The 18,844-nt window shown below is 42.4% G+C and overlaps 2 protein-coding genes across 2 annotated transcripts; one reads left to right on the top strand and one right to left on the bottom strand.

Moving 5' to 3' along the window:
• The first annotated feature begins 431 nt into the window (after positions 1-431).
• On the top strand, positions 432-14,364 carry TAF5 (TATA-box binding protein associated factor 5). Its single transcript, XM_005437267.4, has 11 exons — positions 432-1,018; positions 2,275-2,515; positions 3,673-3,988; positions 4,663-4,826; positions 5,275-5,410; positions 6,086-6,206; positions 7,149-7,278; positions 8,332-8,496; positions 9,376-9,553; positions 9,713-9,890; positions 12,491-14,364. The coding sequence occupies exons 1-11, from the start codon at positions 502-504 to the stop codon at positions 12,706-12,708; spliced, it is 2,364 nt and encodes a 787-aa protein (XP_005437324.3). The 5' UTR covers positions 432-501; the 3' UTR covers positions 12,709-14,364.
• A 1,209-nt stretch (positions 14,365-15,573) lies between these two features.
• Positions 15,574-18,786, bottom strand: ATP5MK (ATP synthase membrane subunit k). The gene is made up of 4 exons (XM_055720142.1): positions 18,647-18,786; positions 16,756-16,853; positions 16,567-16,662; positions 15,574-15,693 (listed from the first exon to the last, which is right to left on the bottom strand). The coding sequence occupies exons 2-3, from the start codon at positions 16,840-16,842 to the stop codon at positions 16,570-16,572; spliced, it is 180 nt and encodes a 59-aa protein (XP_055576117.1). The 5' UTR covers positions 16,843-16,853; positions 18,647-18,786; the 3' UTR covers positions 15,574-15,693; positions 16,567-16,569.
• Positions 18,787-18,844: the final 58 nt, after the last annotated feature.

Genomic DNA, 18,844 nt, shown 5'->3' with positions numbered 1-18,844 from the left:
ACTTCTGTATTTACAACACACTAACACAAGAAGCAGTATCAGGTATCAAAGGCACCTGGAAAACGAGGCGACCCAACTGTAATTAATTCGGAGTACAGCCCCTAACGACATACAGTCCCAAGGCTCTCCTCGGTCTACTCTAACAAGAGCACCGGTAGTTAATTAACACCAAATCGATCCATTTCTGAATGAGGTTTCTCGCACACGCACGCCGCAAGCACTGCTAAGCTCCACGGTTCCTATCCGCACAGTCATTACCTAAAATTATGCTTATGTAGTGCCAGGACGCCCACAGCACAGTGGCTACCTCACAATCACTCCCCCAGACCCGTACCACCCCCGCTGCCGTAAAGCGCTGCAGGCGGCGTCGGCGTCGCAAAACGAAGTCGCGAGTACTTAGGCAAGCAGCGGCAGCAGTACCCGCTCTTTGCTCTGACTGTCGCAAGGCCGTCCGCGCCTGACGGTGACTACCTGCCGCCGGCGAATGGAGGGCGATGCAAGATGGCGGCACTGCATGAGGAGCCGGCGGAGGTTGTAGTGGTAAAGCCGGACCCTGACGCGGGGACGCCGCCGCAGCCTCCTGCTGCTCCTCCAGTCGCTGCTGCCGCCGCTCCCGCCGCTCCCCCGGCCCCGGCGGTTGAGGGGGAGGCGGCGGGGAGCGGTGGGGAGGCGGCGCCCCCTAAGCCTGCGGCAGCGGGCCCGGCCGCCTCCCCGGCGGCGCTGGACCGGCAGACGCTGGTGGCCGTGCTGCAGTTCCTGCGGCGCAGCAACCTCCGCGAGTCCGAGGAGATCCTGCGCCGCGAAGCCCGCCTGCTCGGAGATGACCTCGGTGCCGCTGCCCTCAGCCCCGCCGGCGCCGGGCTTTTGGGACCGGGCGGCGATGCGGACTCCGCTGGCGGCGAGGCGCTGCTCAGCCGGGTCACCGCCGCCGCCGCTATCCCGATAGGAGGCACCGTCGCCACCGTCGCGTCTTCCAGCCCCGGGGTGGCGGCGGTCGCCGCGGTGCCGCCGGGGAAAGGTGAGGCCCTCGCGGGGATGGCGGGGTCGCTGCCCAGGGCGAGAGGCCGCCCCCTCCCGGAGGGACCCCTGGCCGTGGGGGACCCTTGTGCCTCTCGCAGCCTCGGAGGCTCTCCGTGACCGGGGCGCAAGGGTCGGTGTCGGGTCGTGCCTCCCTGGGACGGCAGATGAGGGCGTGCCCTGGCATGCTGGGGGGACCCCTGGGTGTCATTCCCTCACACAACTCGGGAAGAGATCGGAGTCTCCTCGGGGTGGCCCTCTTGGAGCAACGGACCAAAGGTGGGGTACCTGGCGTGTTCACAGGGAGCGCTGTCAGAAAGGTGCTTCCCCTTGGCTTTGTGTCCTTTCTCAGTTAACGGCATAGCTCCGTTTTCTTTGTAGTTAGAGATGATGGTCCAAGGTGTGCTCACAGGGATGAGAACAGAGGCCTGATGTACAGGCTGCATTTTGAAGAAAGAGTCATAGGATGTTTGTAGAGGAGGCTTTTATACGTTTCTGGACTGAGTTGCTGGGTACTTGAAATGTCCTTTGTATAATTTGAATCTTACGTATTTTTAATTAAGGTGTTCTGTGGGGCAGCTTTAATGGAACAGTATCATGAATGGATATGTCTGAGTTCCAGTGAATGTATAGGGTAAAGTCAGCTTGTGGCTACTATCACCTGATACAACTTTTTATATGGAAGATAAAACAATGAAAGTTTTTAATGACTGTTATGTAGAACAAAGCTCTTGAAGTATTAGCAAGTGACAAAAAGCCACTGCCCTGTTACTGTTGTGTAGTGGTCTTAATGAATTGTTGAACTTGATGAATTTTGCTTGTTTACTGAAAACAAAGTAATTATGCTGGATATATCTTGCAGGCTTAGAAAGATTCTGTTCCACATTTAAGAGTTTCTAGCCTTAGCGGTAAAGATAACTTATTTTGGAGATGTTAGTGGCTTCTTCCTTTACACTTTCTAATGCACTGATGATCATCCTAGCTGAATTAGGCATTATGTTAAATACCTTACAAGCAACTGTTGGCAGGGAAAGTGCAAAAAAAAAGACTAAAGGTCCTAGGAATTGGCTGCTGGACTATAATGGGCTACCATCCTCTCATTTTTATCATTTAAACTTAATGCTGAACAAGGACAAGACTTGGGGTCATGTTTTGCTCAGGTGCCTCACCTTACCGCTGGAGTTGTTAGCCATTTTATATTTGCTCGATTTTTAAGACTGTTTTGCAAGCTGTTGTTATATGCTAATGCTTTTGCAGTTGAAAGAGGCGTTGTTGTGGAAGATCAGCCAGATGTGAGTGCAGTGTTGTCTGCCTACAACCAACAGGGGGACCCGACGCTGTATGAGGAATACTACAGTGGATTAAAACACTTCATTGAGTGTTCCCTGGACTGTCATAGAGCAGAATTGTCTCAGCTGTTTTATCCTCTCTTTGTACACATGTACTTGGAATTGGTCTACAATCAACATGAGAGTGAAGCAAAGTCTTTTTTTGAAAGGTAATTTAATTTTCATTTGTGAATTTGCATTATGTTGTGTTTCTACTTTGATTAAATCTATCAACCGTAGTACTGTAGGCGTGTGTGTATATATATGTACATACTATTGTTCTTCCCTAATGCTGAAGATATTTGGAATCTGAAGTAATGGTGCCAGGGATTACAGTAACTGTTCTTAAATCCTTTTCAAATCTCCTGTGTTAGAAAGATGCGCGGACTACATGCTTTTATCTGTCAATAGGCAGATTTTAAATAGTCCTTATGGTGAGCTGATGGGCTCCTTGCTGCAAAAGTATCAATGCTTCTTCTTTAGGGAAAGATTGTGGGGTCATTTTTTAGCACTGTAAAATTGCTCTGGGATGCCAAAGTAATATGTGCTGTAAGTATTTGCTAATGTTATATCATATATATTGAAATTCTTCAGATGAGATTAAAGGAATTAATTTAGGTCTAATCTACAATTTGTAGTGCTCTTACTATGTTTCATTTCTTTATAATTTGAGAAGAAAATTAAATATAATTTATTTTCTGGGTTCAAACTAATTATGAAATATTTCAGTTCAGGAGGATAATTTTGTCACCTTCCAATATGATCAGCAAAAATGGTTCTGTAAATAGTTAAAACATTACTTGCCACAATGATTTTGTAACATGGCTTGAGTAAAAATGGGAAACTCTAGATATATGTTAGCTATTATATAATGCAAGTAGAGAGCGAGAAACATACACTGTGAAATGTGAATGTTCATTATATGAACCAGATAGAAATGCATCCAAGCAGTCTTGCATAATTAAATTAAAAAATGCCCTGTACTTTATGATACAACAAATTAAGGGTTTATTTCTGTAAATTAGCTTGTTAGTGTAACTGTTTACTTCAGGTGAGAACCCTTTGGGTGTATGAAATTCTGTCAGGTTCCAGTTCTGTGTTCTTTTTGTCTTGTTTTTTAACTGTTGAATGCTCTTACTGTATACAGTAAGTCACTTTTTATCTTCCCCAGGATGAAATTTATTTCAGCAGAAAACTAATCCCATGTGTGGTCAGTAGCTTCTAAAAGGTCATTGCATATATGTTTCATGTTAACATAAGTAAGTGTTGCAGTTAAGAAATAATGTTTTTGTAATAAATCTTTTATCATATCTTAAATTTTCAATAGATTTCATGGGGATCAAGAGTGCTATTACCAGGATGACCTGCGTGTGTTATCTAGCTTAACTAAAAAAGAACATATGAAAGGTAACGAGACCATGCTGGATTTCCGAACAAGCAAGTTTGTGCTGCGTATTTCACGTGACTCTTACCAGCTCTTGAAGAGGCATCTTCAGGAAAAGCAGAACAATCAGATCTGGAACATTGTTCAGGAACATCTTTACATTGACATCTTTGATGGAATGCCTCGCAGTAAACAACAGATAGATGCTATGGTTGGAAGCTTGGCTGGAGAGGCAAAACGAGAGGCTAATAAAGCAAAGGTAGGCAAAGATTGTTGCACTTCTGTAACTGAACAATTCTACCTCGTTTTTCAGGAAGATACATTAGTGTAGACTGACAGTTGTCACTTGAGGTCGTAAAAGACAGCATGAACAGAACAAAGGAAGAGAACTGTTCAAATGGTTGTTGGCAGGAGTAGAGAGATGATGATGTGTCACTGTCTGGTAGAAGAAACTGTTGAACTCCTTTGAGTGACAACCCTGTAGTTGATCCACTGAACTAAACTTTAACTCACTCATGAATTGCTCTGTGGTTTTAAAATGGACATTTGACTACTTGGCTTTGTCTTTTGTAAAACAGATGTAATTCTTACTGCCAGTTACTGCGAGGGCTGTTTGTGTAGATCTTGACAGTGTGGTACTGCACCATTATACACATAAGTTATGTAAGCTGTAGGGGTTCTGCTTTAAGGAGGTGCTAAGAGATGGTGGGAGAACTTACAGTTGTCCAGATCAATTGCTGGGGAGAACAGCAGAATGTGTACTACACTTGTTATGGGCTTACCAGCAATGTATGTGGTAATATTAAACATAGCAGTTTTAAAGCGGCAGCTCTGTTGCTCAGACTATTACATTGAAAAGTTTCCATTTAAAAAATTAGTTTTCAGGAAGAACAGCAAATACTATTTTGGCTTGTGTATTTTATTGGCTTGCAGGTTTTCTTTGGCTTACTGAAGGAACCAGAGTTTGATGTGCCTTTGGATGATGAAGATGAAGAAGGAGAAAATGAGGAAGGAAAGCCAAAGAAGAAAAAACCTAGGAAAGATAGTGTAGGGTCAAAAAGTAAAAAACAAGACCCTAATGCTCCTCCCCAAAACAGGTACCAAGGGAACAGTGTGTAGAGGTCTCGTTAAATCCAGTATTGTCATGCCAAATCTGCATTGCTGTTCATGTGACATTCTTAACGTTTTGGCCAGTTCAGCTGTACACAGCTTTAGTTGTAAGACTTCCAAGGGAGGTAATGGAAAGCTTAGCATATAACCCTGTCTTTGCCCTTCTAGTCAGTCTGTGTTTCCCTTGATAAAATTTTGACTCAGTTACCCACTAATCTTTCCACGTCATATTAATTTACCTTGTTCCACTGCTTTAAAGCTACTGGCTCTTATTCTCATCACTTAATCTTCTACATAGTCTTTAATTTTTTTTCTAATTCTTGTTTCACATTTGAATATTGAGGCATAGGTTTGCATGCAAAGGTTTTGCTTGCTTTGTTGAGATAAACAGTATGGATGGTGCTTTTAGTCTGTAAAAACACATGCTTCTTGTAGAATTCCTCTGCCTGAACTGAAAGACTCTGACAAACTGGATAAAGTAATGAATATGAAGGAAGCTGCAAGGCGTGTGCGTCTTGGCCCAGAGTGTCTGCCCTCCATCTGTTTCTACACGTTCCTTAATGCTTACCAGGTTGGTAAAAAAGAGTTTGGGTGATTAGGAAAAGGGAATCAAAAATTGTAAACATCACTCTTAATAAAGAAAGAAGACTTAACAGCATTGGCAGAGAAGGGTTATTGGAGTAATTGGAATAAGCATTGCAAAGTTTGTTCCAAAATGTTCAAAATTCTCTTTAAAGACTTCTTAAACTACATAATTTCCATGTTCCTTTGTTTTGCTCTGATTTTGCTATAATTCCTTCTTTTTCTTTTCCTGTGGGGCCCTCAGTGTATTCTACAGAATGCAGTAAATGTGTTTCAGTGCAAAACTGGAAAACGGTACTGTTTAGTCAGTATTGACTGTGCTTCATTTATACAGCTTTATTTTTAATGGTGTAAGAATTTCTGTGTGTTTGTGTCCGCCCAGGGAGATGGTGGAATCACCATCCCTGGAGGTATTTAAAAAACACATAGATGTAGTGCTTAGGGACGTGGTTTAGTGATGGACTTCGCAGTCCTGGGTTAACGGTTGGACTTGATGGCCTCAGAGGTCTTTTCCAACCTAAATGATTCTATGTCTATCCTAGAAAAATTCCCACTTATGTTGTAAATAAGTCAAATTTATTTTCTTATTAGTGCTTAGGACTTTGTAATATTTGAAATGCATCACAAAAGATACAGACAATACAAGTGGGTATTTTGTGTGTAGGGTCTGACTGCGGTGGATATTACAGATGACTCCAGCATGATTGTAGGAGGCTTTGCTGACTCTACTGTCAGAGTGTGGTCTGTGACTCCGAAAAAGCTACGTAGTGTGAAAACAGCAGCAGGTAATTAAGACAATATCACTTAATATGAGCATGCATTACTTGTGACAGCTGTGTTTTTTGTGAACAGAGAAAGATGTCTGTGGCAGGAGAGTTGTATTTAGTGGTTAGATGCTTTGACTTTGAAGAAACAGTTTGTGTACAGATGTATCATCGCATCTTATATACTGCCATTAAAACATTTTTAAAGGAATGAGAAATTGTTGTGTACACCTGCTGTGAGATGGTCAGTCCACAGAGCTTAGAACTTGCTAAGCCATCTTGCTGCTTAACTGGATGGTAACTACAGGGTGTAGTAGACAATTGGGTTTAGGTGATTTAGGGGAGAGACTAGAGATACTCTGGGGGAAGTTGTAGGAGGGAACTTGGAGGAGGGTGGAGGAGAATCTTACATAAACAGCAGAATTAAAGAAGCCTGGTTTCCATGAATTTGTGTAGGTGTTGAGCTATGGGACAATATGTTGCGGTTGAAGCTAGATACCATGCAAATGTTTCTTAATCTTGATATTTAACTGAGATGTGGTCATGACGTTCAGTGAATAGTAGCCTACAGACTTAAGTTGTATGTAGTGTGCAGCTGTCAAAACATGCCTGCAAAGCGTGTTTGTGGCATATTAACTTCCTTGAAAAAGGCATGTAAATTTGGCATCTCTGTCACGAAGATGATGTTGTGTTTGGAGGCTGAAAAATATATGTATGAAAAATAACGTGTATCAGTGAAGACCTAAGAAAATGATAATTTATACAAAGCATTATTTTCCACTTTTATGATGGTAAAAAATATTTTAAATGCCATTGTATATTTCAAACTTACCAGTTCCCAGGTACTTTGTCGTGTTCACATCGTACTTGCCTCTTTTAGAGACAATATTGTTTTCCTGTTCGTGGCATTTATCTTTGAACTCCTGATAATTGTTATGGTACATGAACTGTGAAATATTGCAGACCTCAGTCTCATCGACAAAGAATCGGACGATGTCTTGGAGAGGATCATGGATGAAAAAACAGCAAGTGAGTTGAAGATTTTATATGGTCACAGTGGACCTGTCTATGGCACCAGCTTCAGTCCTGATAGGTAAAACAAGTTTACGAGCTAACTAGTTTGCTTGTTTTGAGTTTTAATTATATGCTACTGAGCACAAACATGTTCTTAATGCAGCTTTTTCCAGAAGGTTAAAGCAATTCTTTTTTATGCAGCTTGTAGGAAACTGTGTACAAATGTAAGTGCCCTTGATGCTATGGGTGTTGAATACTGTCAGCTATTACTGAAATCAACTGGAGCTGAGGATGCCAGCACCTTTTTTGAGGTTCAGGTCTTATATGGCAAAATAGAACAGCTTTTTTTCAAACTGTAGTTTAAGCTAGGGTTTAACTAACTGGATTGTAGGGGCGAAAAATACTGCAGCATTGATTTCACTTACAGCGCTGCAAAACATAAAACCAGGCTGAGTGGCATATTATTGGACTTCAGGTTTCTCATATTCTGTTGAGACTTTTATTTCCAAAACATATGGAATAGTATCTTTAAAATAAGACATTTAAAACCATTATGTAATTTTGAAAGCCTAGACAGTAGAAAGGAGGTTTAAATGTCTAAAGTTTTGCTTTTGCATGTGTCTAGTCAGGAAACAGTGATCACAGAAACACAGCTGAGAAGTAAACTCTGTGTGGAACATAAATATAGTCTCTAAATTATGAATTGAGACTGTGAACATGATATGAATTCTCTTTCAATAAATCCTGAAATTTTTTTAGTTATACTAAAAGATTTGTTTTTTAATAACATAGCATAGCAGTTTACTAGTAATTTTTTTCATATAACTGGAATTCCTGAGTAAAAGCCTGCTCTAAGGGGTTTTTAGTATTTTTTTTCCTCTTCTCAGTATTGCTGTGTCAGCAGAATTAGTCATCAACATCCAATCATCTCTCTTTTTTGCATAAGGGGTTAGGACTGGATTCTGTGCTGGAATTGCTTATTGTTGTTTACTCCACTAAAACGGTGACTTACATGTGATGTGCTAAACAGATGCTGCTCAGTGAACAGTTTTTCTTATCATAGATGTCTCAATGGTTATACAGTCCACATGTAAGTTCAATATGTAATATGTTGTATTTTCTCCTGTGACAGGAACTATCTGTTGTCCTGTTCTGAGGATGGCACTGTCAGATTGTGGAGTCTCCAAACATTCACATGTTTGGTGGGATATAAAGGACACAACTATCCAGTATGGGATACACAATTCTCTCCTTATGGTTATTACTTTGTGTCAGGGGGACATGACAGAGTGGCTCGGTAAGAAACTGGATGGATTTTTTGCTTGTCTGAGTCAATTTGTGGTGGATTAACTCTGAAAGTGATTAGCTGATATACTCTAACCAATCCTATTACTGGAAATAAAATTTATTTCATGTTCATTAAAATACTGAACACATGTGTTTATGTAGTGGGTTTTTTACTTTTCAACACACATCAGATTATCTGACAACTAAAGAAATGGTGTCCTCTTATGTGACCATCTGATTAGAAGTATTCTCTTCCAGTTTTTTAACAACTTGGCAGAATGTTAATTATTTCTCCCTTCTGAAAAAGTATACTTTTCCAAAACAGATCCTGTTAATTCCATAAACTGACCATTAGGAAACCACTGCATAATTACTTAATTTTATTCCTCATTGTGCAGCAGATCATAGAATAGTGTGAGTTGGAAGGGACCTTTAAAGGTCATCTAGTTCAGCCTCCTTGCAGTAAGCAGAGATGTCTTCAGCTAGACCAGAGCCCCATGCAACCAGGCCTTGAATGTTTCCAGGGGTGGGGCGTCTACCACCTCTCTGGGCAACCTGTTCCAGTGTTTCACCACCCTTACTGTAAAAGAAATAAATTCCTCCTGGATTCCTATCTGGTATAAATCTACCCTCTTCAAGTTTAAAATCATTACATTTTGTCCTATCCCTACAGGCCCTGCTAAAAAGTTTGTCCCCATCTTTTTCATAAGCCCCTTCTAGGCGCTGGAAGGCAACTCTGAGGTTTAACAACCCCAACTCTCTCAGTCTTCATAGGAGAGGTGCTCCAGCCCTTTGATTGGTTTTGTGGCCCTTCTCTGGACCTGTTCCAACAGTTGCAGATGCTGAACTTCATTAGGGTTCTTTTTATTAATAAAACTTTTATTTTCAGTCTGTGGGCAACAGATCACTACCAGCCTTTACGGATATTTGCTGGCCATCTTGCTGATGTGACGTGTACCCGATTTCATCCAAACTCCAACTATATTGCCACAGGCTCAGCAGACAGGACTATACGGCTCTGGGATGTTTTGAATGGGAATTGTGTAAGAATATTCACTGGACATAAGGTAAAGGCATATCACTCGCAGTGTGAAGGTGATTTTATTTTTGTGACGAGAATCTGAAGAGCAGTGTTCAGAACAAATACAGCTTGGCTGACTGAATGTGATTAGACTTAATTAACTTTTTTGGTTGTGTGTCCCTCTCCCTGCAAATGTCTCTTTTAGGGACCAATCCATTCACTGGCATTTTCTCCTAATGGACGATTCCTGGCTACTGGAGCAACAGATGGAAGAGTTCTGCTGTGGGATATTGGACATGGCTTGATGGTTGGAGAATTGAAGGGGCACACTGACACTATCTATGCACTCAGATTCAGTAGAGATGGGGAGATTCTAGCATCAGGTAAAAGCCACTGGAAAAAGTGACGTTTCTGTTGTGTTCTGTAAGTCTGAAGGAGAATGATGTAATTGGCTCTTTAAATTGAGGAAGACAAAGTAGAATCATTTGCTTAGCAAAAATAGCAACTTAAAACTGCTGGTACAAAGAGAGTACTTCGCTGGACTGTGAAGTATGACCCCTCGCTCTTCCAGGAACTGAAGGAAAGGTGTTATGCAGTTAGACAACAGTGAAGGTTGGGATTGTGTACACTGTTGGCGGGGGGGAATCTGAAGTTAGAAGTAACTTTAGGGCAGACAAAGTGGCTGGACTAGAGGGTGCAGGATACTGGAAAGGGAGTGTGACACGCAGGAGGGCTCAAAAGAAGAGAGAGGCAGTGATACAAAAGAAGATGTTATCTACACCCTTACTATTCATGGTAGATTTATTGAAATGTGCATGTAATATTGACAGTTAGGTCTATAAGCAACAGAACTTGTGAAGCCTGCTTATTTTTCCTGTCTGTCCTCATGGATTCTCTGCTGTCTAATATAGCAGAGATCCTTTGCCAGTTTTCCCTTCATGGAGGTGCAAAACTTTGTCTCCCCGTGTTTAATGAATAGTTTTCTTAAAATGTATAGGAACTTAATGAACCCAAAACTTGTTCTGTTAACTGGTTGAAATTAGGCAACAAGTTCAAGTTACTGACAGAAGAAATGATGGACAGACGCTGTAATTATATCAGGGTAATTTCCTTATGAAATGAGGTTAGGAATATTTTAGTTTTATGTAGTAGCATGTTCCTGAATGAGTGCAGTGATAATTCCTGGTGAGCCACTACTGCAGGAGTGAAAGCTAACTGACAAGATACAGGTGCTTGGTGGTTACCTAAACTTATCTGCTAGTGCTCCAGTTAAAGCACAGGCTACTGGGCTTGCAAAATTCTGCAATCTTCCCTGAATCAGCAAAGAAACTGATATTATGCAACCTGGAATCATAAACATTTCCTGAAACTGGCTTCTAGCCTGTAGAGGGATGGAGCTGGGTTAATTAACATTGATAATATACAGCTGTGGGCTGGCTTCAGGGGTGGTGGGTTGGCCAATGTAGACACGGTGCAGCTGTGGCTGGTTCTGTTAAGAGGTTGAACAGCCAATGAAGACTTGAGGAGGAACAAGGAGAAGGCCGCAGAGGGACTGGCATGAAGAGTATTTCGGTATGTGATGGTAAAAGACCTTGCTGCAGCTGGCTAGTTTTGAGAGTGCTGCAACAACTGGTGTCCTGTGTGAGGCCCTTCAGATTATGAGACTAAGTGTAATGAGTGGCGACAGCGGTGATGGCTGTGCCAAGGGATGTTTGAAGTTTTGAACGGTGATGGCAGCACCCAATGAAGCAGAGACAGGTGGGAATAGCCTGCAGTCCAGATCACGTTGAGATAGGTGGGAAGAGCCTGGAGATCTGGATCAGACACTGGTAAAGGTGAGCCGTTGGGATTAAACAGAAGGAAGCCTGACTGCTGTGGAGTTAAGAGACTGAGGGCAATGGGCAATAGCGGCAGAGTACACGGCCAGATGTGGCAGCAGCCACAGTGGCGGCGGGTCCAGAGCGGGTTCGGCCAGCCAGTGATGATGGCTGTGCCGGGGGAAGGTGCGGGAGCAGTGTGGTGCCATGGGTAGCTCCCGCAGCTGCGGCTGCTGCTCTGCCTGGTAGTAGTCTTGCCGGTGTTGAAGGTGTCTCCAGTTGAAGAAGAAATGGGTGACCACAAAGATGTTAAGTTTTTCAGGACACAGAATGATGTGTTAGTGCTGTATTCTAGATCTGCTGCTGCTGAAAGTTCACTCAGCTTACTGTCAAGTGTGACCCAAGAGGTGAAAGGACAAGGCACTATAAGTTCATCAGAACCCCCCTCTGAAGAAAACAAAATCCCAGATGCCAAAAAAGCAGATAAGAAGAAATGTGATCTACCTGCAGTAGATGAAAAGCCCAAGATAAAAGTGAAGGAATATGTATATGAATTTAGGGACAAGTTGTCCGGACTATATGAAAAGTTTATTTGTAAAAAGGTTGTAATGATTGTTAGAAACATAAGATATGAAATGTTAAAAAAAAAAAAAAAAGAGGGGGTGGGTGGGAGGGGAATTGTAGAGGAATGCAGCTGGGTTAATTAGCACTGATAATACACAGCTGTGGGCTGGCTTCAGGGGCGGTGGGTTGGCCGATGTAGACCCCGTGCAGCTGTGGCTGGTTCTGTTAAGTCGTTGAGAGCAAAAGACCTTGTTGCAGCTGCCTAGTTTGGAGAGTGCTGCGACACTAGCCCACAGGATGGTCCTACTTTTTCAGTGCTAGGTGACATGATCCATACCCTTGTGTTTTGAAAGTAGTTGTTTGTGCTTTATCCACAGGACGTTCAGGTTACATCACACGAAAACTGAAATCCTGGGAACTTTTATGTGTGCATTCAGTATATGAGAGGCTCATTAAAGTCTGCTTCCTTGCAGGATGAGGGCATAAGTGTACAGTGATAAGCAAACCTGCTTTTTGAGCTTTAGTTTGTTAACTTGCTCCCCAGTAACTTTTTAATATACCTTTGTTATGAATATAAGACTTTTAACTGTTGTTCTTTTTAGGTTCAATGGATAACACAGTTCGTCTGTGGGATGCTGTGAAGGCATTTGAAGATTTAGAAACCGATGACTTTACAACAGCCACTGGACACATAAACTTGCCTGAAAATTCACAGGACTTGTTACTAGGTACATACATGACCAAATCCACCCCAGTTGTACACCTCCATTTTACACGCAGAAACTTGCTGCTGGCTGCAGGAGCCTACAGTTCACAGTAAATCAGGAAGCCGCAAGACTGACTGTGCCAAGTCATTGCAGTGGTGACCTTCAGATGTGAGACGAGGAGGAATGTCTGTACAGGCAACTAGTCCGTTGCAGGGAAAACAAAACTGTGTAGACTAATGCAACCGGCATTTCTCAGTTCTACTATTTCAGATTTATCCACAGTTTGAATGACAAGACATCATGGCTGTAAAACAAGGAATTTTCATGGTGCTTTTGATAAAAAATATATATACATATGTATATGAAAATGGCTGTCTCCTCTCAGAGATGCTATTGAGCTCTGCTGAAACTTGTGGAAAGTTAACAGCCTTGGTATATGTTCTCAAATGATTGTTTTTTTTTAAAGCACTTAATTTATGGTTAACAAATGTTTGATCAATCTCAAACACAAGCAAAAACTGTTGAGTTTCAGAAAAGAAGAATGTAGTTTAATTCACTGTAGCCTTGGCTGGGCAACAGTTATGGTGAGAGTATCAGCAACAAAGAGGGCATTGAGAGAGCAGGTCCTACAGGCAGAGGCTTGTGGGGAACTGCTGCTAAGTTACATGTTTGGGTTTTATGCATCAGAGTACCAAGTCCTGAAAAGATTTCAAACTCCTGTGCTCTTTTGAGGTATCAAAAAGGCAGAACTTGCTGTTTTCACAGGTAGCCAATGCTATTAACTGTGATAAGCAACCAGAAGTGCAATGTGAAGTTTATTTACTTTCATACTTTATTGTATGAAAAAAAAAGGGGGTGTGTGTGTGGGCGCGAAAATGACTAAGGCACAACTGAAATACCCATTATTAAAAAGTTGGACTTAAACCCTTTTACGTTTTATTAGATCTAAAAAACTTTAAAAACCTGTCCTTTCTGTATAAGGTTTAATATATGAAAATGTACTAGCCAAGAAATTGAAATGTTATTGCAGCGTAAAAGGATTAATCAGTCCTAAGTGTATTATTAATTTGCTTTTGAAAGGCCAGCTTGTCTGCTGAAGGAAGAATTTCCACCCATAAACCCGCTGTACTCCAGGAAGTCCTCCTGGACAACCAATAAAGCTCAGTGCTTTATTTCTAGGGGAGAGTAAAACATGCAAAATGCTGGGAAGTGTAACTTCTTTCTGGGTCTTTGAACTGAAACCACCACCAAAGGGCAGGCCTAGTTTGCTGTGGTTTGGGTTTTTTTTTTTTTTTTTTTTTTTTAAATATATACAGGGAAATCTGTTTTGTGGTCCTCGTTACTTTCCAGTAAGGGCTTGGACACTTGAATAACTTGCTGGCTTTCTAGTGAAAATAACCCTTGACATTACTAAGGTAAATGGAAAAGTATTTCTTCTCTTATCCCTGGAGTAAAGATATATTACAGACATTCTACATCAAAATAAGGGGTGAAAAATTTATTAGGAAGCTCACCTGGAAATTTTCTTTAAAAAAAAAAAGGTTAAAACTTAGTTATTATGGATTTTTTTGTGTGTAATGATACCTCAACAAAATGTCCTAGTTCTTGGTATGACCATTTGGATTTAAATAAAATTAAGGTGAATAAACCAGGTTACCTAAAACAAAGCATGTACAGGCTTGATGGTTTAGAGAAAACACTGCCACATTCTGCCTTTGTATTTTGTACAGTTTTATACTTTTGATATTATAATAAATACTAAAACCACAGTTTGTGTTTGTGTTACATGAAGGTATTTTCTTCCCTTGATGGCTGCAATGGAAGCAACAGCAGTGCTTGTAACTGTTGACACTGCTAGGAGGAACAAATTCAGAACAGTTAAGTTGATGACTAACCTTTTCAGGTAAATCTCATTCTAACAGTAAAAGTGATGGGTCCTAGCTAACCAGATCTATTAAACTGTTAAAAAAGCCATTAATCATCTGGAAAGTTCTATACAGGCAAGGCCATTCATACAAACTCACTCATAGAAGAAGATAATTACATTTATTCAGGAGGTTGAGCATGTACAGATGCCTTTAATACATGCTCTAGAGGGAGAGAGCACAGAGACCCTGTAATTTCTCATTTTTTCCAGCAACAATGCCTACTGCCCTCAGTTTGAGAAGTATACTTGCATGCTTTTGTGTCAGAAGTCTCAAGTTCAGCCCCTGGTGCTGACACCCTTCCAAGATGCTCAGTGCCAGAGACTCACATTCACACATGAACACTAATGTAACATGTAAAGAAGGTACCAAGTTTTAACTGAGCTAGAAAGACGCTGTGGAAAAATGTGATAGGCAAGTTTCAGGGTTGGGCAGGGGCTGCATCTATCTTAACAGAGGTAGGAACACCTCATTGTTTAAAAGGCTGTCTTCAGGAAAAATAAGCACTGAACTACTGAAGTTACTGCTTATGAACATGCAGAGTTACGAGAACATCAGCAAAGCAAGCCATTTTCTTTCTGGCAGTTACCTCTGCAAGAAAGGCCAGTTAAAAAAAAAACAACAAACCTCAGATACCCTAATTTGGTCAGTCTATTTCAGGAGGTATTCCATCAAATAAAACAAGTTCTATGCAAAATACAGACCATTGAGGCAGAAGCTGCAATCTGCATTGTATTAATAACAAGTGAAGTTACGGTTTCCATGTAAGCTCTAGCTTGGAATGCAAAAAATGGCAGAAACCAGGTAACTGCAAACCATGTAAGGTTACTGTTACCCACTAACATGGAAGTGTGGAAATGCTCTGATCAGCCGTAAGCTCCATGCCGGTACTATGGTCACGCTGCTGATGTCCTTCCTAGGTTACTACCAGGTGCTCAGAACACTTTAGGATGTGTTTTAACACCAGAAGCGTTAAGATAGTAATGACAGGCATCAGCCACTCCATCTCCACAAGTAACTTATTTTTGACAGAGGAAAAAAAGAGAAGCGCCATTTATGCTTTTTTGCACCGTTTCATATTTCCAATAAAACAAGTAATTAATTAATTAGCCACAACAGGTCAGCTTGCATTACATTGACACAGATTGGGGGTTCCGACATGCCAGCAACCTGCTAAAAGAAGAGAGGTCAAACATAGCAAGTCTTGCACAGTGGTACTAGTTAATCAGCATCCCCCTTCCCTAAGCCCAATCAATTTCAGTTACAAACAGGCAAATTTCAGCACACCCAGGAAGAAGTGACTCACGTGTGTTTTAACACACAACAATGATGCTCAAGCTTATTGTTTTCTACCCCTTTTTGAAGACCACAAGGACAGCCTGTCGGTTTTTTCAAAATGCCATTTCAGTGGAAATTCTGTATTTGAAAGTGACTCCAGAATTTTGTAGTACTTGCTTGTTGCTATACAAGAGCAAGTCAAATATGGGCCTTGCATAATCAGGTGTGCAATATATACGGTTCCACAGTATGGTGCTCCTTTACTCTGTTCAAAGGAAGCTTTTAACTTACTGCGCTAATCTCTGCTTAGAATTCTCCAATACAACTAAGTCCTCAAGTACTACATTATTATTTCAGTAACAAAGCAAGCTATCCCTACTTCACAGCAAAAGGGCAGAACAGAGGCACCTTACAGCTGTAGGCAAAGCTTGATATACGCAGCCGCAACATCCTTCCATTCCTCCTTCCTTGCTTACCCTTCCTCCCTGCATGCTGTCCCTAGTCCCATTTACCATGTCAGAAGAACAAAAAGAATACCGGTATCCTGTACTTTCTGCATCCCCATTTAACAGCTTACTTCACTCACACTGTCCCCAAATAAGCTGATGTTATAGTTTAGTTGAGGTTTAACCCTATAAATATGAAGTTCACATGCCTGTGTTTCTTTCGCTCTCTATTACATTGTGTTATTAGAAACTTGCCCTTTGTCACTTTATTCCGGAGCTGGCATTGAGGCATTTTGGTCCTGGAAGAACATGAGACACTTACCATTTACTTATCTGTCACAGCAGGAGTTTTCTTTTTAGGTCTGAGCTTGAAATACAAGACGAGCATTGCAATACTTGTGTAAGTTGCTATTACATACTGGAAAACATAAAAGTTAAGTTGTAGCTTCAGTCTAAAACCCAGAAAATACCATTATACCAGAATGCAAAAGTTAATATATGTAATACGTACATTCCTCCTGCCTGTGATGGTATAGGAATTGAAGTACTTCTGAAATCCAGTGAACTGGTGTTGAGTTCCTGAGTCATGGCCAGCCATGGCTGCTTGTCCTAACAAGCAATGCAGGTAACGAATTTAGTCAGTTGGACAGTATCAATAGGAAGATCAACCTAATGTCTACATTGAACTACATTCCATTGTCAGCTATTAAATCTGCTTTCAGGACATTCAACAGACAGTGGATATACAAAAGGAGCAGGCACATTCAGAGCACTGTATCTTAAGGTACCAAACAGGTGACAGAAGAGCAGATAAGCAAATTAGGGGTTCTGAAGGGAAGACCATTTATAATTTTCAGAGTTCATTCAACCAAGTTTAAACATGAAGAAAAAAAAAAAAAGGCAGGATGATGATAGAAGTGAAAATTCCTCAAAGCACTTATAAAGAGGAGACCTGCCAGGGCTGCGCCTACACAACTGTTCAACACAGACAAATTTCTACCAGTGGTTCAGGAATCTGAAATGCATAATTAAGATAAATCTTCACTAGTTCAGCTAAGAAACAGCTTCAATTACATACTCAAAAACTTGGTAATAAGATTTAGACTAGACCACTACACTGTTTTGTGACTAAATGCCCCTTTACAACTTTTACACCATATTAAAGTGTAAGCATTGTTACACGTGAACTGTCCTGTTGTCAGCTGCACATTTCTATTGCATCTTACTTGTCCACCCTAGCATTCACAGGTCTAGATTAAAACAATACTTTTTTTTTCCCCAGTTATTTTTCAGCTACACCAGCAAGGGCTTGAGCCAGCTACAAAGCCTCAGAAGTGTATTCACACAAACAACAAAAATGCTAATTACATGAAGGCACACTTTTGCATTTTGTCTGTGTCTGGACAAAAGTTTCAGATCTATAAAGTTCATTAATACAAAAGCCTGGCATGGCCACAGCAGCACACTTGCAGATTCACTGAATGGTTCAGATTGGCACCTCCGGAGATTGCATCGTCCAAATCCAACCTGCTCAAAGCTGGGGCAGCTACAGCAGGTCACTCAGGAACATGTCCAGTCTGTTTTTTGTATCTTCAGAGATGGAGACTCCACAACCACTCTGGGGAACCTGTTCCAGTGTTTGATCACCCTTACAATAAAAGGGGTTTCCCTCTTAATGTTTAGAGATATGGGGGGGGGTATGTTTAATAAGGTTTTACATTTAAGACAAACATCTGTTATTTGTCTTGTAACTCACCCGTGAAGAAGCAAGTATCCAACATGGTTACCTACCAAACCAGGCAGATGCTGTAGCAACCAGTACCCCTGAAGAGGAGGAATACATGAAACTGCTACAGCATGTGCTGCATTCATTAACACAGCTCCTAGGCAAACGCAATCCAGTAATGTATCCCCAGAGCATAATCGTGCCTGTAGCTGAACTGACTATGTAATATAGCAAAAAATCTTAATGAAACAACCCCCCTGAACATTTGCCATACGTGACTCAGAAAGCCAAGGCCATCTTTTGTGACGCCTGACCGATGCAAAAACCTTGAGCGGCGTCGCTGCGCCCTGCCGAGGCCGGCCTGCCCCACCGGCTGCCCCGCCACCGGCGCTCGCCCGAGCCCTGCACACACGACGGGCCCATCTGGCTGGCGCCGACAGCCGCGACCCCGGCGCTCCCTCGCCTCAGCTCGCGTCGGGGGACAGGGACGCGGCGGCACCGGGTACCCGGAGCGGAGCGACGCGGAGGCTGAAGGTCGCGGGCGCCCCGGGGGAGAGCCGCGGCTCGGCGCCGCAGCAAGGCCACCTTCCCGCCCAGCGGCGCTGCCCTACAGGAGGAGGCGCGGACAAGGGCCCGCAGCCGCGCCGGCACCGTCCCCGCGGGCGCCCAGAGGTACCTCAGCCGCCGCCGTCCCGCCGCCGCGCTCTGCCCTTCGCCCGCGCCCTCCCACAAAATGGCGGCCGCCCAGCGCCGCGCACGGGCCCCGCGGATTGGCTGCGGCCCCCAGGCCGCGAGTGCGCCCCCTCCCGCCTGGTTGGCTGAGAAGCGGCCCCGCCACTTCCGCTTGCCCTTTCCCCCTTGCCCCGCTTACGAC

This window comes from Falco cherrug, chromosome 9 (genome assembly GCF_023634085.1).
Source record: "Falco cherrug isolate bFalChe1 chromosome 9, bFalChe1.pri, whole genome shotgun sequence".
NCBI lineage: Eukaryota > Metazoa > Chordata > Aves > Falconiformes > Falconidae > Falco > Falco cherrug.
This window is presented reverse-complemented; position numbering and strand designations above follow the sequence as displayed.